The 26601-nt window shown below is 43.0% G+C and overlaps 1 protein-coding gene across 7 annotated transcripts; it reads right to left on the minus strand.

Annotated features, from left to right (window-relative positions):
• Positions 1-64: 64 nt before the first annotated feature.
• Positions 65-26410, minus strand: LOC137802204 (EH domain-binding protein 1-like protein 1). 7 transcript variants are annotated; one of them, XM_068599875.1, is made up of 30 exons: positions 25856-26410; positions 21743-21800; positions 21043-21138; positions 20140-20193; positions 19863-20041; positions 19569-19687; positions 19332-19421; positions 17763-18548; positions 17088-17153; positions 16808-16942; positions 16414-16650; positions 16118-16292; positions 14082-14423; positions 11803-13956; positions 10254-10772; positions 9855-9959; positions 7807-8886; positions 5527-6315; positions 4238-4484; positions 3987-4135; positions 3704-3752; positions 3251-3575; positions 2929-2999; positions 2710-2746; positions 2567-2616; positions 2056-2167; positions 1846-1945; positions 1680-1753; positions 1342-1456; positions 65-1052 (listed from the first exon to the last, which is right to left on the minus strand). In XM_068599875.1, exons 1-30 carry the CDS (start codon positions 25957-25959, stop codon positions 965-967), a joined length of 8505 nt encoding a protein of 2834 aa, XP_068455976.1. In that variant the 5' UTR covers positions 25960-26410; the 3' UTR covers positions 65-964. The 7 variants fall into 7 exon arrangements, with proteins under 7 accessions (XP_068455976.1, XP_068455977.1, XP_068455980.1 ...); XM_068599876.1 differs by lacking the exon at positions 16414-16650; XM_068599879.1 differs by lacking the exon at positions 7807-8886.
• Positions 26411-26601: the final 191 nt, after the last annotated feature.

Genomic DNA, 26601 nt, shown 5'->3' on the forward strand with positions numbered 1-26601 from the left:
TATGTTTCACAGCTTCATGTTATGTTAAAAAAAACAACAAACAACAATATCCTGATGCAAGCAAACAACCAATATTTATATTTCTTCAATGTATTCATCAACATCATTCATCATATTTCCAACTCATAAATATAGACAGCATCGGGTACACAGTAGTAATAGGAGGGAGAGAACCACTTCATCAGTGCACATAACACAACATGCTTACAGTAGTGCAAGACACAGAAGAGAGGAAACCGCTTCATTTCTGTGATTCAAGCAGACATGAACATCACAACCACACATTGTTTAAGGCATTCAGGGTCTGTTTGCACACAAGGTTTAATAACTCCTTAAAAGGAAGAACACTTTCAACATATATATCTATAAAAAAAAATCAATATTGCAAAAGTAGCACGAGTAGAAATGCTTTTTAGGTTTAGAAAAATGTAATGTTGGGGATTATACTTAAGCTTAAAACGTGTACCCTGTACTCTCAATATTGAGAGTTTGAGTCCAGCTCATGACTTACTTTTTTATTTTTATACCTAATATGTTTGGCATGTAACAAAAGGACAAGGCACATTTTGGTTTTAATCCAGCAGATTGTGTCAAGAAAGGTAACCTATTCTTTATTCAAAAAGAAGAGAAACAAACTCACACGTGAATACACACACAACACATGTACAATAGATGTACAACAACCTGATACATTATTTAAATAAATAAGAATATGTGAACTGAATCAAAAATAATACTTAAGACGGATGGGAACTTTGACACAACAGTTATTCATTTTCAAGAAAACAATTTCATAGAAGACACAGTTTGTAGCCCAAATCTTATATTTCCCCTTAATGGGTTTTAACAGCTCTTCAGGAAAAAAAGGCACTCAGAAAAACGTGAAATATGGATCTCCAAAAGTCCTGAATGATCATCTTTTGCTAATAAAAGCAGTGTGTGTGTTTGCGTGTGACCTCTCATCTCACTGTAGGACACACTTATCTTTGTTATTATATTTTTGCCTCCTCATCTCCAGGCCGCGTTCTAGACGCTCATCCTCCTCCATTGCCCTGCAAACACAAACACACGTGTCAATACAGCGCATCAGACATGAACTCTTTTCAGATCTCTATCAATTAAATTGAATGTAAATAAGGAATTTAAAAAATATATCATTGAACTAATTACATGTCATGTTTTGCAGGTCAGTCTTACAAGAATTTACCTTCAATCTACTTTTCAATGCTTTCTCTGTAATCACTCTTTATTTTAGGGATTTGCTGTCTCCCTGCGACTTGTTTTTGTCTTTTCTCAAACAACTGTACACCCACACACACACACCCACACACACACACTCACCTTCTCTCCTTGGCGTCAATGTCTCTGATGATCTCGTCCCGCTGGTTGACCAAAGACACCAGCTCTTGGAGGAGCAGCTGCTCTCTCTGCTGCTGTGTGGACGACTTCTGCCAGTCTGCAGGATAAACAGCAGAACTTCACGTCATGTTTTGGTCTTGTATTAAAGGTTCACAACGTGATGCTGCAGGCGAACAGCAGATACAAGGGGCAGATTGGTTGCCAGTGGTGAAATGCATTCATTTCACTGGTTTTAGTTATCAGCATGCCAGTCATATGTAAACACTTTGAATTACTACTTTTACTTCAGTAAATTATCTTAATACATGTTGATTACTAACCTTCTATAGCCATCATCACCCGGAGTTCCCTGTTCAGGAGCTCAAACCTCCTCTCCAGATCTTGCTCCTCTTGTCTGTAGACAGTTGATAATCAACAAAAGTGAAGTAGTGTGCGTACATGTGTGTGTACATGCGTGTGTATTGTTTGTGCGTTGCGAGGTCTTACAGTAGCTCCAGATTGTCCTGTCTGCGTATCAAAGCGTTCTTCTTGTTCACCAGAGTGAACCACTCCTGGATCAGTCTTTCTTCTTCATTACGGTCGCTTCCTGTATAGAATGAAAAAACGGTATATGAGCAAACCTACTCCGTTCACTGATGCTCCACGAGTCCTTGTTGTTTATTGCTTATATAGATTTTCCACGTGTGAGAGACTCACCTGTTTCCATGAGGCTCCGCAGTCGTCTCTCCACCACGGCGGCTCTGCTGTCGATGTGCTTCTGCTCCGACTCCAACGCTGCCAGCTCACTCAGCACATACTGACTGGTGTCCTTCAGACACTGACCACAAGCCACATCGCACACACACATACATGCAAACACACACACACACACACACACACACACACACACACACACACACACACACACACACACACACACACACACACACACAATCACACATGAACATACACAAGAGAGGAAAAGGGGGGAAGGAGATCAAAGGAAAGAGGGAGTTGGGGAAACAGGAAAACAAGGAGGAGAGGATGGTCAAAGGATTAGAGAGCGGCCAAAAGGATGGAATTAATGTGAACACATTTGTACAAAGCTTCTGCCAGCCGTCAGTCATGATCATGATTTCATTTGATTTGATGTGAGAAAGGAGAGTCAAAGATAAAGAAAAGAGTAAGAAGAGAAGAGAAAGGGTTCACTGAGGAAGACATAACTGACCATTGTTTCCTCTTGTTTGGGGGGCTGGGTGTCCACGGTACTCTGCAACTCTGCACACAGAGACACACACAGGACAAATCAAGTGTCTGAGAAAAAGTGAAATACATACTAATCTTTAAAAGGCTTGGGCTTTAGGTACTCACCTGTATTATTAGTGAATCCTGTCTTTGTGTCTTCATCCTGGAAAAGAAAACAGGACACCATTAAATACATGAACTATTCTAGGGCTGACATGTACAGTGAATGCTGTAAATACAATTGAAAGTGTTTTTTTTTTAATCCTGTTAGAGAAAACAACATTACAGTTACAACAGGAAAGTCAGTTCCAGTAAAAAAAAATAAAAAGACAGAGAAGGTGTCACCTGATTCGGTCCAGATTTGCCTCCTTTGTTAACCGACCTCGGTGGTGGGACGGGGGTTATCGACTCGTCCACTAAAAACAGATATGAACGACTATTACAAGTTGATTCTTGAACCTAATAATTCATCCCAATTTCCCGAGTAAGCTTTAAATAATTTCCCCTTTAGTTTTTTTCCTGACATTTGTCTTTATTAACTTCCATCGCGACTGGAATCTTAAGTGAGTTTGACTGCAATAATAAATAAATCAAGGAAGGAATTGTGGTAAACATAACAGCGAAAGTATAAGAACGTTGACATGTGTAAAGGTGGCATAGAGGCTACCTTTAACCAGTCGTTTGGTCCTCGGTGGTGGGACGACCAACGTGCTGCTCCTTCCTTCCTCTAAGCTCACTCCTTCGTTCAGTCTGGCCATGCAGAAAGCGGCAGCATCCACGTGAGTGGGACCGGGGCCGGAGAGGGCGGGGCCGTAGCTGGACTGGCTGCTGTTGTGCTCTATCTGCAGCACGCTCAGCTCCTGGTTGGTGAAGTGTGAGCGGATCTGGCTGAGGTAGGTCATGACTATGAGCCGGTCGGGGACAGACAGAAGAACCATGTCGGACGGCTCCAGCAGGCGAGAGATGCTCAGCGCCTCGAACCCGTCGAATGCCTGACGTGGTCAGAAGACAAATACAGAAGCAAAGAGAAATATCTGTTAATAAGTGAACTATGGACTATGAACTATGATGGCAGTTAAGAGATTAATATAAGATGTACCAACATGAGCCACGTCTTTACCTTCTTGTTGTTCAGCTTGATGTCATGAGAGTCCAACTGGTCAAAATCTCTAATGGGACAAAACCAGGGACAAATATAATATTAATGTAAGCAACATTCAGGTTAACATTTAAATTCATGCACGACCAATAACTTTTATTATCGATTAACTTGTTATTTTCTTGATGAATCATTGAATTTAATTGACAATTGATTGTTTCAGCTCTAAAATATTCAAAGAAAGATCTAAGTCTAAAGAGGCATGTCGCTCAGAAGCAGGTTATGTATGTCTTGCAAGTCGTACATTTTGTCTGGATGGAAATGATGGAGGATTGCACAGAAGGCCAGACCATTTCTCCAGGAAGTGCTGAAGTTGGTGACCTTTATCCCCCGGTACCCGTTGGTGATGTCCTGACACCACTGGAGCAACGACTGGCTGGAGGTCACCAGGCCCTGCAAGAAGAAGACGAGAGAGGAGCAAGTTCAGTTTTGTTTGTGTGATTAAAAAAGCATGTCAGAGTTTATGTGCACATCAGTATTATTGTTAATATTTACCTCAGCTGCATCGTCCTTCCCGTCGGCCTCTTCTCGGACCATTGGTGCAGGTTGAGGGGACTTAAGGTCAGAGGTTTCTTCTTCTAGTAACGTCGGAAGCCGAGAAGCCGTAATCTCACTGTGATGGGGAGGAGTGATGTGTGCGTGTGAGCGCTCATCACTGGTGTGTCGGCTGGAGGCGTCTCCAAGCTGTGATGGCCGATTCTTCTCTCCACCATCAGGTAAGTCAGTACATTGGCCTTTTAGCCTGCGAGGAGACAGGACATACACGACAGAGAATGACGGGTCATGAAGGTAAAGACAGTTTTTGGAACAAAGGAGATCCATCCCAACAGCGATGAGCGAGAGACATGCAAGCGTGCTGGCGGCTCAGCCTGAATGTTATGTGGCAAGACAGGGAACATTCAGCAGAACCTTTTGCATAGCTTTCTCAACACAGGTCTATGCTGTTCGGCCAATTTCAATCACTTTGAAACAAAGCAGATTCACCACACACTTGTCTCTTTCATGTAACTGTCCGTGCTTTGGGTACTCAGTTGAAAAACACATCATACACAGCAGCAGTCCTGGAAGCTACGCATGCTGCCAGGTGGCAACACACACACACACACACATTGCCAGAGCTGGTTTAAGTCTTTGGCGAGTCCAAAAGAAAAACATTTTGCTTGCTAAGCTGAGTTGCTCTGGTATTTTGTTGCGTGGCTTTGTGAATGCCAGTCTGGTGATCTGTCCACCACCACAGTCCAGACGGACATGATGAAAATGAAAAATATATCCATGCCCAAGAGGAAGATTACGTATTACTTTGGATTGGAGATTCTGACTTTACCTCGAGTGCCTCCAGAAGGTTTACATTAGTCTCGATAGCTACTGGATGGATTTTCGTGAAATTTGGTATTTTGGTTTATGACCAAATAAACATTCACATTAGCCTCAGCTGTACTTAGTGAGATATTAAACATCTGAATGTTACTTTAGTCATTTAGTATGCTGATGTAAGCATTTAGCTCCAGGCTCTCCTCAAGCCTCACAAAACCGCTAAAGACTCTTCATGGGATTGTTTTTATACATAGTAAAAAAAAAGAAGAAGCATTGTGCTTATTAATGATCGTTAATAATACAGTGTATTTATATCCTTAATTTTTGTATTGTGACTGTCAAGCTCACTTTTGTGACTTAATTCCTTTCAAATCTGAATTTCTGCACATCACATACCCAAACAAACACAAGGATTCGGTGGCACTTCATGTTCTGGAGCAGCACAGGTTGACAGCACATGCTGAACTTACACATCCTCCTCTCCTTCTTGATTTTGCTCCAGCTCTTTGGCTGATGGCTCCTCTGCCTCAGTTAATGATATTTCCTGCAGGGCATCGCAGCAGTACTGACCATGATCAACAAGCTCTGTGGCGTCACAGTCCATATCACTAGGGTCGGGGATGAGGAGCTTCATACTGCGAGGGCCAGAGACAGGAGACGAGTCCCCTGTCATCAGATTGATTTTAGCCAACAACTGTCTCTCCTCCTCTTGGAGCTGTTGGTCTTTGGTTTGTTGGTCGAGACCAGGGGTGTGTGTTTGTGTGTGCGGGCTGTTCATTTGACAGCTGTCACTCTTTGTGGTGTGTGTGTCCCCTACTTTGGCCATTTCTGCGTCATCGTCCATCTTATTGACGTTTGCTCCTGTGTGCATCTTGGTGTGTAAGTGCATGCTGGCATTGTTTGTGCTCAGCGGAAGTGGCCAAGGAACCACAGACGATTGAACAAGTTCTCCCTCCTCGTTGGCTGCTACCTCCAGGCTGTGGCCAGTGTTTGGGACATCATCCTCTCTCCATTCTTGCATTGGCGGTTTTTGAGCGCCACTATTTTGGGGAACAGATTTGGTTATAGTTTTCTGACCGTTTCCTTCCTCTTGATTAGACCCCGAAAGAGATTTGAGATGAGGATGGTCTGCCAGACTGGTGGTTAGAGATTGTTCAGGTGTATTTGGGTGACTGGCAGCAGAACTGTGGTAAAAGGTTTGTCCACTGGAAGAGAGTAAGGGGGGCATCTGGGTAACAGCGAGGGATGGGTGGCCTGGGCTGAAGACAGAAAAGGAGATTTCAGAGCTGAACCTAAAGGCTGATCAGCAACAGATCCTTGTCATGCTCCATTCCCCTCTGGCAACATACGACCATTTAGCTCACACAGCCAGAGATCCACATTGTTAATCTCACAGAGGTCGGAGGAAATTCAGGTAAGACACTTGTTTGTTGCAATACTTAAAACCAGTCAACAGTAACTTGAAGACAGAGCAAAGTGTTGTAAAAGAAAGACCCTCCAGCTAAATCTCCTGACCGTCTCAAGAGTTCCAAGGGTCCTTGTAACCTCATCGTTTTGAAAAGATTTCCCCCCCGACTTCCATGAGTTTGATGGGACAGAGGTGTGGCTCCGCAAAATGATGCATAAACGAAAACAAGACACCAATTTAAAACATGCTCCATCCTCCATTGTATTGCAATATCCAATGGCCAAACCAATCCACTTATCCATGCTACCTGATGTGCTAGAGCTGCATGAGTACTGAACAAAATGAGGGGCAATATTCATTTAAGACAGCTGTGTCGACAGCAACATTAATGGACAGCAACATACAGTAGATGCAAATACATCCATTATGCAGAACCTCCTTTTTCATGCAGGCTGCACTACTGCTGCGTCTTTGACCAAATCTTTATTTGAATGACTCCCAACAACAATATCGGACTTATTAAGTTAATCTACACTGGAAAGACTTTGGCAAATTGGCACCATTTGCCGAAATAGCGATTGGCAGTTCCTATTTGCAGTTTATCCATGGATAGACAGCTATCACTGGACTACTGTGAAACTGAAGAAAACATAAAAATTAAATGATTCTTAGGCAAGGTCTGGAGTTTTAAGGAGTAATTATTTATGTATTATTTTGAACGAGACTTATGGAGATCACGTCCTCGGAAAGGGTTAGTTACACTAAATATAAAATATGTGTATCATGTCGGTGTGTTCAGTTTAAGTCAGGACTTTGAGAAGGAGTGAGATATTTCAAATAAGTTCACCAAGGGTTTTAAAGTACCATAGCTGTGTTGATAATTAGACTTCCCGTTGTTTCTGACCCCAATTATCTACCTCGCAGTTTGAAAACCTCTGTTTTAAATCTTATAACCAGGACAAGATGTGAAGAGGAAATTACAGTTTCTTTCACAAACAACATGGTCATTACGTTGTTTGGGGGGGTCACATCCAGTACATGACTCACATCAACATGCCAACACACAACTTTCTTAAAAAAGATCGGCAGAAAAAGGCCAAACCTTGAGCAAATGAAAGATAATGCTTAGTAACTATTATTTCTCTGCAGATATAGCGAGTGAAAGCCTTGATGACTTGAGGATGCATACACCACAAACTCACATCCAGAGTGCTCTGGTCCACAAGATGCAACAAGCAGATCTCTCTCATATAACCGACTCTTTCCTGCTTATTCATTACTCTCTTCCTGCAGCTCTCTCTCTCTTTGTCTCTCTCTCTCTCTCTTACCCACCCTTACTCACCCTGCTTCAATTTCCATGTACAGCTCAGCCTGCCAGACGGAGCCGAGGTCTTCCTGTCCCCTCTCAAACTCCACCTCCTCGTCCTCCTCCTCTCTCAACCACACTGGGATGGCACCAGATCTCAGGTTGGATTTGTCTTTTTTAACTGATCTCAGAACAGTATTATCCACGGCTTTCTTACCAGCAGTTACAGAGTCCTTGGATTTGACTGATTGGGAGTCGAATTGGCTTGTTGGTCTGGGGACAGAATCAGCAGGTCCGGTTGAAACCAGTTGGACACTATTTGTTTGCACCAGTTTGGGATCAGGCTTGTTTTCTGGCTGTTCTTCCTCAACCTGTAACCTCTCATCATACGCGATATCATCCAACGCCACTTCCCTCAGAGGAGGCCAGTTTTTTGATTGGTTGATCATGACTTCCTGCAGTGACATAGAGCCAGAAATCTGTTTCTGTTGAGGGTTTTCTCCTTTGCTATCCTCTTCCCTTTGCCTCCCACCATCCTCCTCTCCCCTTTTCTTCTTTTCCCTTTCCATCTCTCTCTTCCTCTTCGTATTTGCATCCTCAATATGCTGCTTCCCTTCTTTCTCTGCCCTTTCCTCCTCTTCTCTTTGACTGTTCTCCAGCGCTTCCTTCTTCTTTTCCAGCATCTTTGCATCCTCCTCCCTTTCCCTCTCCATCTCTCCTCTCTCCTTTTCCAACCTCTCTGCCTCTTCTCTCTCCTCCCTCTTCATGTTTTCTATTCTCTCCTGCTCTCTCTCATTCTCCTGCTCACTAGCTGCCAGTCTAAGACTTGCCACCAGACTCAGCCCACGTGAACGCCTCTGGGTCAACCCAGCCTGTTCACTAATGGTCTGGATTTCTGTCGTATCAGAGAAGGCTGTGGGTGGAGAAACATCCACACCAACAGGAACAACTGGTTGGTCATCGGGCTCAGTGGAGTGCAGAACTTGTGCATCCACTCCATGTAAAGGTGGCTGATCTTCATTACTCATAAGGATGCATGGTTGGCCTGCAGAGCGGTGTGCGTGAGTTGCTTCAGTGGGTCGAGTTGTTTGCAGGATGGAAGTCACTGTCTCATAGCTAAGAGACGGAGACAGAGACGAGGGACAGCACATCTCTGAGACAGTTCTCACCCTAAAATGACCTCAGCAGGCTCTGAACAGTGTGACAGACGTCAGCATGCTTGATTAAGTACTTTTTAAGTACTTTTTCTCAGACTTTGTTTTGGTGCTTGTCCAAAATATACAGAGGAAACTTCCCTATGTTTTATTTCTAGCTAGTTCACAACACTAGAGCCCTCAGGCGTGATTAAGAAAACGTGTTCATAAGTCATGAAAATGCTGTGTATACAGAAAAGACATTCTCTAGTACGCACTGAAATTATGAGCACATTGGGTTCAACAGCTCACTGAATGTGATTATAAATAAAAAATACAAAACAATACATCAACCATTCGGACCAACAGTATAGTTCATACTTGTAAGTGGTGGCTTTTAAGTGCAGTTTTTCTCGGCAGCGCAGTTATTAAACGGCAAACTGTTTCTGGTTTACCTCACTAATATACACTATATGTCAAACTCAGCAAGCCCATCGCATAATTTTAATAAAAGGTATGATAAGTAGGCTAAATTGTTAAACAGACTGCTATATTTGCTGGCCATTTTAGAAAAGATATGCTTTTATCTTTAAAAGACTTTTTAAAACCTCTGATATGATTAGTTGTTAAATATAATTATATTTTCTTCTCTCTTAACTCTTGATTAATACACTACAATTATCAATTCTATTATATGAAATATTATTGAACTTTTTAAGTTATGTTTGAATATTGCTGCACCTGTTTTGTGAAACATTTAGAAAGATATTTTATTGTATTTGACAAGTTATTAAATTATCAAAAGCTTGTTGAATTGAGAGCAGTGTTCTGACTGTATTCAAGCTGTATCTACAAGCATGTATTTGTATAATGCCTCACCCTTTAACCATGAAAAATGTTTAATATAACAATGACAGAGCTCATAGGCGACAGGCAGGCAGAGGGACTCACCCTTTATACAACACCCCGACTACTGCTGACATGAAGCCAGTAGGCGGCTCCAGCTGCTGCTCTGTAACACACACATCTGCCTCTGTGTGCGCACATTTCTGGGCACTAACATACACACACGCACACAAAATGTACTCTTGTTAAAAACTCCCAACAAATAATGTCCATTGAAACAGCAGCCTGACAGCATAGACAGTGGTCGAGATGACGAGAACGGCCTCAGTTTAGATGAAGTGCAACTAAGCGTTGGTTAGAGGAATGTTAATCAGTACACATGTACAGGTGTGTGTGTGTGTGTGTGTGTGTGTGTGTGTGTGTGTGTGTGTGTGTGTGTGTGTGTGTTAGTGGCAAGCAAAAGCAGTCATATGCCATGCTGCAAAGGAATGGTCACTGACTCACCCCCCTGTTACACCACCCTCCTCACGCTTCTCATCCTCTTCTTCAGTGTTCTCACTGCTTTCCATCCTTTTGTCCGTCCCTGTCTCCGGTGTGGTCTCCTCTACTGTCGCCCACAGCTGCGTTTCCGCATCGCACACTGGCTCCTTATTGTTGCTGAAACCCTCCTGACCACCAGTCTCGACCTCAGCTGGTTTCTCATGCGCTCCCTCCTGTTGTGGTTCTCCCGATGGCTGGAGAACTTGTTCCGGCCGCAGTCCTGGTTGTGGTTCTGGTTTCGAGGGAAGCAGCGGCTCCAGCGCCAAAGCCGTGCCCTCGACGGTTGCTTTGGGGGAAATTTCATGTGAGGTTTCTGGTTCCATGCTGGGTCCCTCTGGCTCTTTGGGCTCTTCTTCAGCCGGTGGTGCGCCGGGTTCAGCAGGAGCTGGGGACATGTGATGGGCTTCTGAGTCTTTCACTGCTTTTGCTTGGTGCGCCTCCATGAGAGGGGTGTCCACCTCAGCAGCATCTTCTCTTTGTGAGCTAGAAGAAAAAGATAAAAGCACATGAAGGAGTTTTAATATGACATACCTACTGCATCACCGAGAAGCCAGAACAGCAACGCAGACACGCAGATAGACAGAAAGGAAGATAAAGCAGACATACACACATCCCCTCATCCATTCTTACCCTCTGCACAAAGGTTTTGTACACTCGCTTGCAGAGATCTTTTCAGAAGTATCTTTCTCACTTTTCCCTTCTAGTGCCTTCCAAAGAGGAAGCTCAGCACACAGCCTCTGTGGAGGTGGCACCAGGGTCAAGACCTCTAGTGTGAACGCTTTATCCTGAACACTGGGGCCTGAACAGATGCCACGTGGAGTACATGTGGCAGCTATTTTCTTTTCTGGGATAACAATGTGTGCCAATGAACTTTCCTTGAGGAGACAGGGTTGCCCAAGGCTGGAATGAGGGGAGAGAAAGAGGGGAAGTGGGGGTAGGCTGAAGAATTACCAAGGAAATACCACGGCCAGGACCACTGATAAATACTTTGAAATGATTAGAAGCAGCGAGGGAATGGGTCATGAGGTAAATGCATCAATGTTTACTGCTTTTTAAAACGCAAGACAGCTTTCAATGGTAAACATTGCATTTTTATTGTGTGGATTTTCTGAAATAACACATGCACACAAAGCAGCAGCAGAGAAGCGAAGAGTGCTCGTAAGCACAATCTAGTATTGCTACTCAAGACAAGACCTAATATTGGCGGTATCAATACTTTGGGGTTTGATCTACCTCCCTGCACATGGATCATCTCCCATGAGCAGAGAATCACAAAATAATCATCACAGACGAACAGAGCCATAATGATTCGGCCCAACTTGATACTGGGGGACATGATTGCAAAACAAAGTCTGATGTTTGAATCAGTAGAAAGTGAATTTAAAGTAACTTTTGATAAATTGAGTTCATTTTCTGATCAAGAAAGCAGATGGCAGCCGTTTGAGTCATGGGGGGAAAAAATAACACCTACAGTGAAATAATGACTTTTTTTTATTTCCGGTGTGTAACTCACCGCTCACTGGTGGCAGAGCTCGGTTTATCGACTGATTGAAGGGTCATCGCTCTGTTTTGTGATTGGCTGAGCGTTTGAGAGGGCCGCTGCTCGGATGTAATGCTGGTTTTGTCCGTGGGAGGGAGGCGGGGAGCAGGAAGTGGAGTTTGTGTTCCATCTTTGAGAGCCGTGGGCGAGTGTGAGAAACTGGGAGGAGGGGTGCCGGTGTGTGCGTTTAGCAGAGGAACTGGTAAAGAAAGAGAAACTAAAGTTTTCATCTTTTGCTTGACCTCGTCGGACTCGTTGGCCTGCAGACTGCAGATCGCAGCAGCTCGGTCCTCCTCACTCCTCTTGTTCTCCTCTTTCTTTTGTCTTTCCATCTCTGCATTCTCTTGCAGAAGCTTATTCTTCTGTTCATCCTCTTTCTTTTTTCTTCCCTCTTCCTCCTTTATTTTTCGTTTTTCTTTCTCCTCTAAATGTCTCTTCGCCTGCTCTTCTTTTTTCTTTTCTTCCTCATCATATTTCTTCTTTTCTGCCTCCTGCCTAATTTTCTCCTCTTGCAGTCGTCTTTCTTTATCTTTCTGCTCCTTCAAGAGTGTCTCTTTCCTCCTCTTCTCCTCTTCTTCACGCCTTTTCTCCTCTGCTTTTTTCCTACGCTCAATCCTTTCCATCTCCTTCTTTAAGAGCCTCTCATTCTCTTTCTCCTCTCTCCATCTTTCCTCCTCCCTCTCCTTTTCCTTTTTGAGTACTCTGTCAATTTCTTCTCTCTTTCTCCTCTCCTCTGCTTCTTTGAACCTCTTCTCCTCCTTCCTATTTTTCTCTTCATCATTCCTTCTCTGCTCCTCCTCCCTCTTCATCCTCTCCTTCTCTGCCTCATTTTTCTTTCTATCCATCTCCTCCCTCTTTTTTCTCTCTTCCTCCTCTTTCATTTTCTGTTGCTCCATTTCTTTTTCCTCCTTCAAGCGTTTCTTCTGCTCTTCCTCTTCCAGGAGCCTCTTTTTCTCTTCCTCCCTCCTTCTCCTTTGCTCCTCAAACATTCTCACCTCCTCCTCTTTTCTTTTCCTCATTAATTGCTCTCTCTCAAGTCTCTTCTCTTCCTCCCTCTTACATTTTACCTTTTCCTTTTCTTCCTCCTCCTCCCTAGTCCTCCTCTCCTTTTCTGCCTCATGTTTCTTTCTTTCAGCCTCCTCCCTCTCTTCTCTCTCTTCCTCTTCTTTCATTTTCTGTTGCTCCATCTCTTTTTCCTCCTTCAAGCGCTTCTCCTCCCTATTCTTCTGCTCTTCTACTTCCAGGAGCCTCATTTTCTCTTCCTCCATCCTTCTCATTTGCTCCTCAAACACTCTCACCTCCTCCATCATTTTTTTCTCCTCCTCTTTCCTTTTCCTCAAGAATTGCTCTCTTTCAAGTCTCTTCTCTTCCTCCCTCTTACATTTTTCATTTTCCTTGTCCTCCTTCTTCATCCTCTCCTTCTCTGCCTCATTTTTATTTCTCTCAGCCTCCTCCCTCTTTTTTCTCTCTTCCTCCTCTTTCATCTTCTGTTGCTCCATCTCTTTTTCCTCCTTCAAGCGCTTCTCCTCCATATTTTTCTGCTCTTCCGCTTCCAGGAGCCTCTTTTTCTCTTCCTCCCTTCTTCTCCTTTGCTCCTCAAACATTCTCAAATCCTCTATTCTTTTTTCCTCCTCCTCTTTCATTTTCCTCAAGAATCGCTCTCTTTCAAGTCTCCTCTCTTCCTCCCTCTTACATTTTTCCTTTTCCTCCGCCACCTCCAGCAGTCTCCTCTGCTCTCTTTTCCTTTTCTCCTCTTCATTCTGCTTCCTCTTCTCCTCCTCTTCTCTCAGCTTCTCCTGTTTGTCTTTTTTCACCTTCAGGAGTCTCTCCTCCTCACATTTCTTCCTCTCCTTCTCTTTCTTGAGCTCCTCTTCCTCTTGTAAGAGCTTCTTCTTCTCCTCCTTTAACAATGTCTTTTTCTTTTCCTCATATTTTCTGCTCTCTTCCTGCTTCTGGAGCATTACTCTTTGCTCTTCCTCTTTCCTCCTCCTTTCCTCCTCTTGTTTTTTCTCCCTCTGCTTCTCCTGCTCTGCCTTGATCATCACCTGCTTCTTCATCGCTGCTCCCTCTAACGGCTCCGTCTGTGATGGCTTGTCTCCACCCACCTTTTCAAAGTGTTTCTGCAGACTGCAGAACAGATAAACAATATTACGTAATCCTGAATCTGTGTGTGTTTATTATCAGTTCACATTTTTCAAACTTATTTTTTAATGCTGTGGACCTTGATTTTTATCAGTGATATAAATACTCACCCCGGAGGATACCTTTTGATAGTATCTCGCTTATCATCCTCCTCCTCCAGAAACAAGCCCCCTGATTGTTGTTGCTGAGACTCAAATGACTCAAAGATGATGTCATCAAAGTCAGGCTCTGGCTCTGCCAGCGGCGGCTTTTCGGCCTTAAAGGCGCTAATAACACCCATCTCATTACTTGGTGTTTTCAAATCAGTTTCCCTCTGAGCATTTGGCTGTTTGGGAGTGATAAATGCTGCCACAACATTGGTGGAGGGCTGCTGAGGGGTGGAGCTCTCACGGCAGGAGAAGGGCCATGGAGGGGGCGGGGCTATTATCAGCTCAGAATGTGACTGGGCAGGACTGGGGACAGAAATATTGGAGGTCAGGCTCGAGAGATGAGTGGGTGAGACTTCATAAGGTGACCGTACAGGAGGGGATTACGAGTGGAAACAAGCGGGACACAGAGCAGACTACAGGCCTGATGATTATTCCTCTGCCATGTACAGGAAGGTCAGTGCAACCGGAGGCAGCGTACAAAACACTCTGCAACTGTTAGCACGTGTTAACGTCAAGGAAGTACAAGCACTAAGGAACCACGAGGCCTTGAGCCATAGTTTGACAAATCTCTTGCTCAACAAACAAGGTTAAACTGTTACTCAGCCACACACGCAAGCTTGAGCAGGTTTGCCTCAGTCAGCACTAAGGTGGGCGAGCTCGGGGTCATTTAGACCAGTGGTTCTCAACTGGTCACCACCCCCCTTAAGGACCGGCCGCGACCCCAATAGAGGAACATTCTGAACTTCTTAAATGTATTTAATGAAAAGATGGTGCAGTTTAAACCTGAGATAGTACAGAATATGTACGCCAACACAACCAGTTGAATGATAAACCAAAGTGACCAGTTGGTGGCGATGCTGGAGAGGGAACTATTTCCTTTTTTACACTCAATTAGCTGCAATTTAATTAAACACCAAAAAGTGCAAGTATTACAACATTCATAACAATTCAGAATCAACAGCTTTGATGCACGAACAAAAAGCAACTAAGAAGTAGTTTCAAAAAGACTCAAATGACCTAACTTTAACTGAGAATACACACTAACCAAATCTATGACAAACACTTTATTAAAAAAGTCTTGAGGAGAAGCTAATGAATTAAACAAAACGTGCAATTCAAATACAAATATACAAAATGAACTTGTCTTGTCATCTCATCGGTAGGTAAATACTAAAAAAAAGTGCTTTACAGACAATTAAACAGCACTTAATTATCCTGTACTCTTGTTTTTCCTGTCATGGAGGCAGCGCCATCAGTTGTGAATTTCATATTCAGTAGGTTGTTTCATTTAATAATCCTAAAAACCCAGCGTCTCCCCCCTATCAGGATACTTTGACCCAACCTGTCACACGCTGCTGAAAACATGGAGGGACAAGTGCAAAACAAGTTGAAACCAGAGCCGGCAAAAAAAACGACACTTTGTTGCATGAAAAAGTCCCTTCAAATTAAAACCAAGGAATACGAAAAAAATATTATTAATTATTATAATTGTTTTTTCCCCCCGGCACAGGCAAAGACTTAATGAAAACCACCCACCAGTTGAGAATCACTGACTTCATGAGTTTGTCAAGATGCTGATCGATACATATGATTGGATTGGAGGAATAATAACAGGCTTACTGTTTTCTCGGTGTACAGTCCAGTGTTTACGTTATTCAATGCCAACTTTCTCATCGCTTCATATTTGAAAGACGAGAACGTTATTAATGATCTCATCAAGAAAGATTTTGACCAAAAACTATTTTTTGAAGCCTTCATGCAATTTCAAGCACTGAAAGTGTCCAGAAGTGCTCTGGTCACACACAGACGTTCATGAGTCTGTGTGTTTCTACCAAGCGGTGTTGGGGCGGGCACAGTCATCAAGGCGCCTCCTCAGCTCTGAGGTATGCTGACACATTCTCGCTTCACACAGCCATTCAGGGCCAAACATATTTCGAAGGATCCAAACCAAGCAATCTAACTGTAATCACTCATGGGATATCATCGCATGACCTCACCTGATACTTGCTGGTTCATCTTTGATGGCCACCTTTGAATCCTGGGCAGGTACAATTGGCTGGTTGGATACTTGGATGTTGGCCACTGTCTGGTTATTTTGAGGAGAACCCTTGTCCCGGCTCAGAGGCCTCTGAGTTGTCTCCTCGTCTACTTGAGTGAGGGGGAAGGTTGAACCTAAAAAGCAAGATCATTTGTTTGATGAAATCGGCTTTTCAAAAAGTCATACACCGTGAGGTAATTGTGTCGGCCGGAATAAAGCCTGACAGGAGATTATTTAAATACTTGGCTGGTATACCTGACCGAGAGGAGCTGATCGGAGCAGATGGAGCAGAAGGAGATACAGCAAGCAGAGGGTGAGGAGAGGAGAAAAAAACTGAGGTGGAAAGAGAAGAGGAGCGAGGGGATGAGGAGAATGGGAGGGAGGCAGTGAGGGCTGGAGCTGCGGGGTCACAGAGGGCATCAAGGTCAGGACTACTCAGCAAGGGGACAGGGGTGATGTCGCTACCAGATGTCAACCATGTCCCCTGAGCACCTGAGGAAAGCAAAGAGGAAGGAGAGGAAGCAGAGGGAAGATGAGGCGGAGAGGGAACAGGGGAGACTAGATGAAGCAGGTTTATAGGAAAGAGTGAAATGATAATGATGGTGGAAGAAGTCAGAGGAGAGTAAAACATGACGGTGACATTGGTTACCTGACTCTATGACACTGGGGTGAGTTTTGGGGAGAGGAGCTGACTCAAGAGGAGGTGCATCAGCGGAAAAAGGAGATGGAGAAGTTGGGCGGGCGATTGATTTGACAACGTGAGGTCTGAAAATGTGAGCACGGCCTAGTTGAGAGGACAGACGGTGAAAAGTATTAAAATCAAACCGTGGAAGGACAGGAGAGAAGAAAAGTAGATTTTTAACGGTTCGAAAAGAATATCAAGAGTGGAGCGTCTCTTTATTTTATACAGTCACAGCAGAGACACGGACCAGAGACTGAAGGAAGATCATCAGGAGTTTGATCCTCCAGGGGGCGCCGTTGATGTGAAGTAGGAACTGAGGACACCAGAGGGAGAAAGAGTGATGAACAAAAGAGGAATAAAGACAAACAAATGAATATTCAGCTTGAGGCTAAGAGTGAAAGAGGAACAGAGCAGCTGAAGAAATTCTATAAATGTACAACAATAGAATTAAAATGGTTGAATTCAATATTGAGTAACAATAACGTGTTGTAATTCACACATCTCCTGATGGCTTACATGTCATTAATTAAATAGTCTGTATTGTAAGAATTTTAATGTGCATTTATAAAAACGTTTAGGAATAACAATATGCTAGAAAGATGTAGAGAAGTCTGTCATCATGGATTGAAACGGACCAAACCTTTGAAGATTCACCTCCGTGATGGTGTAAATCAACTCTTCTGAAGAAACAACTTATAGTTGTTCTTCCCTGAGGTACTGCACCAATGTCAAAACGTCCACATGTTTAACTCTGATCTCAGTTCTGATATCATGACAAACTGATCTTCTTCACACCACACACGATGTGTATAAGAGTAAAGTAACACGGACATGACTCTCATGTGAAAGACGAGGTCAAACCAGACCAGCGGTTAGTGGAAAGCATGCAGCATGCCGGTCTGCCAGCCGGCCACTTTGATACCTTTTCCTGAGCATGACTGGAAGATTCTGGGCAAAGAGGGAGGCTGAGAGGGGGTCCGGGTGAGTGGAAGGTGAGCGGACGGAGGCTCAGAGGATACGGTGGACTTAGAGGGAGAGGAGGATTTAGGTGGGAGAGGCTGGGAGGCAGTAGAGATGGTCTGATGGGTCATAGTGGATACAGGGAAAGAAGACATTTGGGAAGCCGTGGAGGAAGACGTTACGATAGCCTTGAGTGGTGACAACGCAGAGGATGGGAGTTTGGGAGTTAATGAGGTGATGCCAGCTTTTGAGCTACTGGGCGGCTTAAAAGACAGTTCAGAGGGAGTATTAGAAGACGAACTTAGGGGAACAGACGGCACTGCTGAAGAAGGCTTCACGGACACAGATCCAGAGCATTTGGGAGATGGAGGATGAATGGAAGATGAAATGTTTTGGGTTGAAGGTGTGATTATGGTGGACTTTGGTGATGGAGGATTTGCAGGAGACACATCAGAGAGAGGCAGGACACAGGAGGCACTTTGGACTGAGGAAGTAGCCGCTGTGAGCGGTGAGCTTGGAGGATTAGGTAGTGGGTCAGAAGAGGCCACAGCCTCGGGGAAAACAGGGTTTGATGATTTTTTATGCTTGGACCTGGGCGAGGGCTGAGGGGAGGGGCCGGGGGACGGCTGGATATCTGACTGAACAGGGGTGGTGGTGAAGGGGTGTCGGCTGCGACGGGGCGATGGGCGAGGAGCAAAAGGCAGAGGAGGGCGGGAGTGGACGGCAGGACTGGGAGGACCGCCACAGGCTGGATGAATAGATGATGGATGGATGGATGATCAGTGAAAGTCGAGTTTTGCATAAAGAGATATGAAAAAGAGAGGAAGGAAAAGGTCATGAATTGAGAATGAAAATGAAATGAACTGGGAGTCAATGACGGTTGATGATTTGACTAAAGGCGAGCACATCAGCACTGGAAAGAAGTACATTTATGAAGTATACTTAAGTGTCGTTTTCAAGGTACTTTACTTTTTATATGGTATCTCCATTTTCCATGGTTTTACACTTCTACTCCACCACATTTCAAAAGGAAATACCCTACTTTTTACTCATTTATCTGACAGTTAGTTACTGTTTTTGTTTATTTTAATTAAATTTATACTTTATTTTTAATTTACCTTTTGTTATTTTACTGAAGTACAATTTGAAATAGTTCTTTCTCCACCACTAGTGCCTATTAGGTTAACAATGTGCACCTTAAAGCCATGCAACAGATTGGTGATTTGACAGTAATGCCTCTCTGGACACGATAACCTTTAAATGCCATTTTGCATGAAACAAACAAAGTGTCATGCCTCCAAATAAACTTCCAAAACATCTGTGGCATTGGTCATCACATGCTTCTTAATAATGTCTGGATGGGAAATATGCGGTAAATGCAGAACAAATGGCATGAGTGTGTGAATTACACTGTTATATAAAGTGAGCCTCCCAATAACACACAGGCGGAGAGAGCCTTCCTGTTCACACCTCCTCCTCATGGCGACAGAAACTAACAGAGCAGGAGAAAGAAAGGGCAAGAGGAAGCTACCTGAGACTGGAAGAGTTGCTCCAGTGGAGTCTCGCTTGTCAGGAGGAGGGGGAGCGGGCCGATTTGGGCGAGTAAGAGTGTGTGGAACAACTGCAGCAACCAGAAAAGAGTGGAGCAAAAGAAATGACAGTGGGAAAAAGAAAGTAGAGGAGGAGGAGGAGGAGGAGGAAATGTCAGGAGAATGACCTCACAGCGCAGATCAGAGAGAAGAAGCAGTGTTTGTGTCGGGCGGCCCACCTGAAGCAGTGACAGACTTCCTGTCCTCCTCTTCGTCGCTCTCATTGAAGTCGTCCATGTTGCCAATGTCTGCGGGTTTGACACTCATCAAACTGGCCAGACTCTGCATGTCTTCATCACTGAGGAACAAGAACATGAGAGCAAATGTGTATCACACGGACACCACCTTGTGAGGGAAAAATCCTGTTTGATAAATAATCTAGTTTGTATATCAAATGTGGTTGAAGCGTCATTTCTCAACCTGGCGTCCATGTTGAAGTACGCACTACTCCTCGAGATAAAACTACTACTCACGTGGCTTTCCCCTCGCGAACGAAGACGCAGGACAGCGACAGCTTGAGCGTGGCCTCCACCACTTTGACAGACAGCGGCTTGAGCTTCAGCGTCAGGTCCGTCTGGGTGGGCGTCTGGCTGGCAAAGCGCTTCAGGTTGATGTCGGCCGATGCCAGCACCTTACGATGTCCCTTGGTCTCCTTTACATGGCCAACAGTAACAGTCACGAACCATAAAGGATTTTCAATCATATCCATGTAAAGATTCATAAGCAGCGGAGCGGTTGAGAGATACTTACACCCTCGATTACAAAGGTCCACTCTTTGTCCTCAAACTCATCCGCGTTGACCTCCTGAAGAGGTGAGAACAACGATGAAGTGTGCAGTCGAAACATCTGGCACGACCATTATACACACGGTTTCACACATGTGGTAGCAAACGCTGTCATTTCATGAACACATTCATTTTTCGGTTTGTGGAACAGATTCTTTATGCAACAGGTGGAAATGTGTGACACATATTATCATTAGTATTTTTTAATTGTGAATTCTTGTAATTCTTTTAGTTTATTTTTACTAATTGTTTTTTCAACATTCATGTATCCTACATTCTTTTAACATTCCTAATTATTTTTTAACTGTAGAATTTTGTATACTGTGTGTATATATTTATATATGTACATTTGACTTGGTGTATAGTTATTTCCAATACTCATCTATGCCATCCAAATGAAGCATCTTGCCATATGAGTAACATATGATAATCCTTTATTAGTCCCGCAGTGGGGAAACTGCAGGTTTATAGCAGCAGTGCACACAAGAGACACATAGTAAATTAAAAAAATAGTTATTTAAATAAACAGTAATAAAAACAGTAAGTCATCCACAATTGCGATATTATCCACAATGGCAATATTATATATAGAAACAGATAGTGTACAACATAGTATATTGTAACTTGTATTTTAGATTCTTATTCATTTTTTGTTATTTTTATTGTACCTTCATGTGTTGTTGTGTGATGTGTAACGCTGCAGTTTGCTTTTGGGATGAATAAAGTACTCTGACCTCTACTGGACGCCTCGTCCTCTTTATGGAAGCTTCTGCATTGGTTAGATTCCTCCACTCTCCATTTCTCCCGCTAATTTCTCCCGTTTATATGTGTGTAGTAGAGTAAACAGTGTGTTATGTTATTTTGGTACCTTGAAGAGCGTAACAGAGATGTCGATGTTCTCTGGGACGGGCCACACCACCATGCCCCTGTAGGGGTTTTTGATACCAGGCGGCCAGCTGTGGAGCTGCACAACAAACAACGATGGTGAGACAGTGATGGAAGAAGCACTCTAAATGTTTACTTTAGTAAAAATAGCAATACTTAGTGTATAAATACTCTGTTACAAGTAAATGTCCTCCATTTAATATGTAATGTATGTAAAAGTATGGGTATCAAAACATTGAAAGTACTAAAAGTAACATTATTTATTATGCAACACAACTTCTGTCTAGTTTTAGAATCTTATATATTTTATAAATGATGAATCAATGTGTATATTCATTTAATGTTGCACCTGGTAAAGGTGCAGCTAATTATAAACTTTACATTCTGCCAGGAAGTTAAATGTTTAAATTAAAAACACTTTTGTTGTTGATTATGTTGCTTTAATAATCAGAATCTGTTAAATAAGTGGTAACAACAGCTTTAACATAAAAGTAGTGCAGTTAATTGTATATTTCCCTCTGAACGTAGTGGGATAGAAATATAAAGAAACAATAAAAAGGAAATTAGTACCTCAAAACTGTTCTACAGAACAGTAATTGAGTAAATGTACTGCGTTACTTTCCACCTCAGGAGACTGTGAGCGCCACTATGTGCGTATGTCTGTGGTGGTTTAGTGGTTTCACCTTGGAGCACATGCGTCTGTTCCTCCTGGTCCACACCACCCGCAGCTTGTCTGGTTGCCTACGCAAAAAAACAAAGAAACGTAGATCAACACACATAAATTACGTCTCGCCTCATGTTGTCAGCTAATAATCTTGATGACCTCAACTGCTCTTCTGCAAAAAGGTCAAAACAACCATTCGATCAGCATGAGTGACTTTACAAATTCCTATGTTCAAACTTCATTAAATCATGTCTCCAAACAAAGTGGATATTATAAAAAAAAAATTAAAAAAAAGAAGAAAAAACAAGCTTCAGAAGAACGTCTTGTGAGTCCCTGGAGGATAATATTACCCTGGAGTCAAAGACAAGGCAAATTCTGAATGAGTACAGCTGTGTGTGTGTGTGTGTGTCTTTGTGTGTGTGTGTGTGTGTGTGTATGTGTGTGTGTGTGTGTGTGTGTGTGTGTGTGTGAGTGTGTTTCATGCGACTGTTTATCTTTAAATAGGCTACACAATGTATCATTTTTGTTAATTGTGTGTGTGTGTGGGTGAGTGTGAGTGTGAGTGTGCGTGTGCGTGCGTGTGTGTGTGTGTGTCTGCTTGTCATTTTGTACATGCGTGTTGGTAACACGTGTATGTTTGTCTCCATTGTATTTTCTCAGTCCTCTGTGGCAGGACGTGGAACTGGAGTCACGTGATCGGAGTCTATATGTGAATGTGAAGCATGCATTTTGACAGGAAGTAAAACCATGCACACGCACACACCAAATAATACACCACTTCATAATGATAACTCATAATACTTCTCGAATCTCTGAGCCAACTCTAAATATGTCCTATTTGAAACTCTATTTCTCTTCTCAATGTTAGTTCATAGAATAGCTGAATGTTGTCTCAAGTTGCAGCGTATCAGTGTTTAAGTATCGCAAGGAGGGCATGTGTGTGCGCAAGTGTTTATGTGGCACAGTGTGTGTTGGGGGGTCCGTGGCATTAGAAATAGCATGAGAGGCACAGCGGGGATGACGGAGGGCGGAAAGAAGGAACAGTACAAACAAGAGACGAGGGATCCGAAACACAGTACACAACAACAGCTTGTGAACCAGCGAGCTCAGTAAGTACTGGTTTCACACACGCAAACATTAGGGTGTCATGCAGTTGTGTAACATGTAATTACTGTAATTGTGTTTTTTAATTCAGCAAACAATGGTTTAGTCCACACCTGACTAGGGGAGTGACAAACATGACACAGCATGTGGTGTTTGTGATCATGTTTGTGATATGATGATAAAAACATTTACAGACAGTAAAATAAATCAACTTGCTCACGAAGCCCATCTCATGGTCACGTAAAGCACTCCTTGTGTAAATGTAAAAATAACCTGTTGCTAAGTCTTTAATTATATCTGTGCCTCTAAACTGCCTGTGTCGACATCATTTTATCATTTTCTGACTGTTGTGATGTACGAGCTTCTAGGCCTGCTTATCTTTGGCCTCACTGTATTTCAGCTTCCTCTGTCCAAGAGCTACTTATGGTGACTAACTTCTCCTTCCAGTCATGGTATCATCCAGAAACAGGTTGTGAAGAAAACTTTATGAATATTATAGAAGTTAAAGTTGATGTGGTGCACTACTTACATATTTGCGTACACGTCAGACAATTACAGAGCAACATTGTAATTCCTTTGAAGATAATTATGGCAAACTGATGAAAAAAGATCAATGTCCCCTCTCTTTTAGTTTTGTTTTTGGTCTCTAAAAACTCCTGTGAGAAATATCGGTGTGTCTGCTAAATGCCCCGAATGTTCACAAGCTACTTGCTCCCTTTATCTGTCTGCTGTTTGGTACCAAGCATGTAAAGTAAAGTGTTCTTTAGAGATTTGACATCCAGGAGTCATGTGAAGTACACATAACAATAATAAACAAACAATGAAAACATATGTCGCTGCCTCACTGTTGTCTGCCTCTGCTGAACAGTCAAGTTGTGAGTTACACCTCAATTCATGAGTTTATCTTATGAGACATTTGTGTTAAATTGTTATCGTTAGCATATGAAGATGCTAACCACTAGGCTACTTCGCATAGCGTGAAATGCCACGGGCATTTAGGAAGTGCTCCTTAGAACTGCTATGAGCACCTCATTTGTGTAGATGACACACTTGTAATGCACTTTAGAAGGATTTATATTGGTATAGGGCAGACTGTTTCTGAAATAAAAAAAGGAGTTCAGATAGATCTAACTTTATCTGCTTGGGTTAGTTGATGAAAAAGTGGCCATAATGAGATACATCCAGAATCGTTGTGCATTCAGGTGAAGCGTAATCGCATCGTGAGGAAAATGAAGGCACACCTCTAGAAGGCAGTTTATAATCTGTATGTCTATCAATGGGTTTCTCTTTGCAAAATAGATAATAGGATTATGAGCTATGGATATGGGAAACAGAGAACAGAAAAACACCTGACGAGTTTTTAAAACCTCTGAAGAATCCTCATTACAGCGCTAGACCAGTGTTACATTCCTACTGGTTTTTAAATGAACTGGTTTCTGTACCATACTGTTCACTGAACACATTCACAATCATAATTCTTGTGTTTTTAAAGACACATCTTATATCAACTGCGGCAAATATGATTGTACAGGTTAGCACTACATCTCAGCCAGCTTCAAATTCAAACATTTTAGAAAATATGTACTATAAAGATCCCATTGAGGTGGATTTGATCTCATTCGAGCAAAACAACATATTTTGGGTCCTTGTCGTAACTTGAAATTCATCACAGTAAGTCTGTATAGAGATGACAGTCTCTAAGAAAGCCATTGGTTTCAAATCATAGCACTAAATTAGAACAACCCCCGAAACACACACACACACACACACACACACACACACACACACACACACACACGAACATGTGACTTGTGAGACACTTTAAACACCCTTGTGACCAAGGTCTCATTTCCTGACTCTGATAACCTCTGATTAATCCCACAAGAACTTTGGGTTGATTTTATTTGAAGAAAACCACCTCAGGCCTGAAGTAGTAGAAGGTTGGATGAATCTCCAGTCTTTCTTCACTTCCACCTGTTCTCTTTTCTACAGGCTGTGTTGTTTCTGACCCTTGTAAAGGGTGAGCAACTCTGATGTCATCCTGTGTGGGAGTTGCCACTCTTTCTAAATCACTCTATCCATTGCCTCTTTTTAAACACACAACATGTCTCTGCTGCTGAACAAACTCTGACAAGTTATTGATAAACGCCTTCATACATTGCAGGATATCGTACTGATGACATGCCGCTTACACAACTACAACTTCAACATAATCTGAACAAATAAGCAGGTGGCTCCACAAAAGGTGGCGATATTATTCCCATTGTTTTCAACGAGACGCGAGCACCCTTTACTAACACGTTTTGACAGTATGGTGTAAGTATGTTTTCTTGTTGGTGGGTCAGTGCATGTCAGCGTAAAATGAATGATGCTCATTGCTGCATCACCTGGCCACCTCCCAAAATGTTTTGTCGAGCAGGAAATTGCACAAGAGGGGGAAGCCCTTCAGAGCCCGAGGCTACAAAATGATTTGATTGCTCGGAAATGAAATAACAGTGAGACTGATTTGGCGTAACATTACAATGATACATAATTGAATATTGATGTTGAATGTAAAACTAAATCTGACTCACAATGTAGCACAGACACTTGGCCTTTTCTAAAATAGTGAATGACAGTTTTAAAACATTAGCAACAAACACAGACTACAATAGTCATTGTCATGTTGTATTTTACAGGTAATGTCTCTGTACAACTTTGCATATCACATAATTAATCTTGAAAGTACAATAGTCCTTTAGAATGGACTGTTTACTGATAACTGTCTAAAGGTTAACACAAACCGTGTCAAGAGGCGCGGTCGGGAATCGAACCCGCTATCACTGTGAAACCGCTTATCACATGGAGGCTACAGACATAGAGGGACGCCCTCATACCAGTCGCAGTGGAAAACTGTTACACAGCATGATAATTGTCACAATGGAGTCTCGCTATAGCTAATAACGTATTAGACCAGTTATGGTTATTTGGCGGACGTATGGGTCATGGCAGGAAAACTCGTAGAGTAACTGTAATGATCCAAACTCACCATTTCTTTGTACACTCCAACACCAGTTCCTGGTAAGAGGCAACAAACTGAAACTTTGAAGCTTTTTTACCAACGCGCTGCAGTCTTTTCCACACCGAAGTCATCGCTTCCTCTGGTGAGATATAAACAAGGGAAAGAAAGAAAGAAAGAAAGCCTCGCGCTCCTCCGCGCAACAATAATCCAAGTTCCTTAAAAGGACCTCTTCTTCTTCTTCTTGTCCTTCTTCAGCAGCTGCTGCTGCTGCTGAGGATGAAGATAGAGGACTTCCTTCACACAAGCTGCGACTTGCGCTCATTGGCAATAAGTTGAATGACGCTCAGAAATGTCGCCATGTATGAAGGAGGCGAGCAAGAGCAGCTCAGAGGCGAAGAGGAACCGACTCCTTGCTGCTCGCTGTCATCCGGACAGCCTGTAAAACCTGACGTGTAGCTCACGTTTCACCCCAAAACTACTGCAGCAGCAGCGACAACGTGTGTCTCTCTCTCTTTTTTTCTGGCAATAATCCACATGGAGACGCGCTTCGTCAAGTGTTGCTGGAAAGAGGTCTGCTGCCTTACTCCCTTCAGTGGCAACAGCCTGTGACAGATGGACAGGCGGAGAGAGAGAGAGAGAGAGAGAGAGAGAGAGAGAGAGAGAGAGAGAGAGAGAGAGAGAGAGAGAGAGAGAGAGAATATGCAAAGACGCTGTGGTGATGTAGCAGTATGCAAAGGTCTCTTTGCTGCTTCACTGTGTGTGTGAAAGCAGAG

Source organism: Clinocottus analis, unplaced genomic scaffold (assembly GCF_023055335.1).
Source record: "Clinocottus analis isolate CAN_PGR_092001 unplaced genomic scaffold, fCliAna1.0.p SCAF_5, whole genome shotgun sequence".
NCBI lineage: Eukaryota > Metazoa > Chordata > Actinopteri > Perciformes > Cottidae > Clinocottus > Clinocottus analis.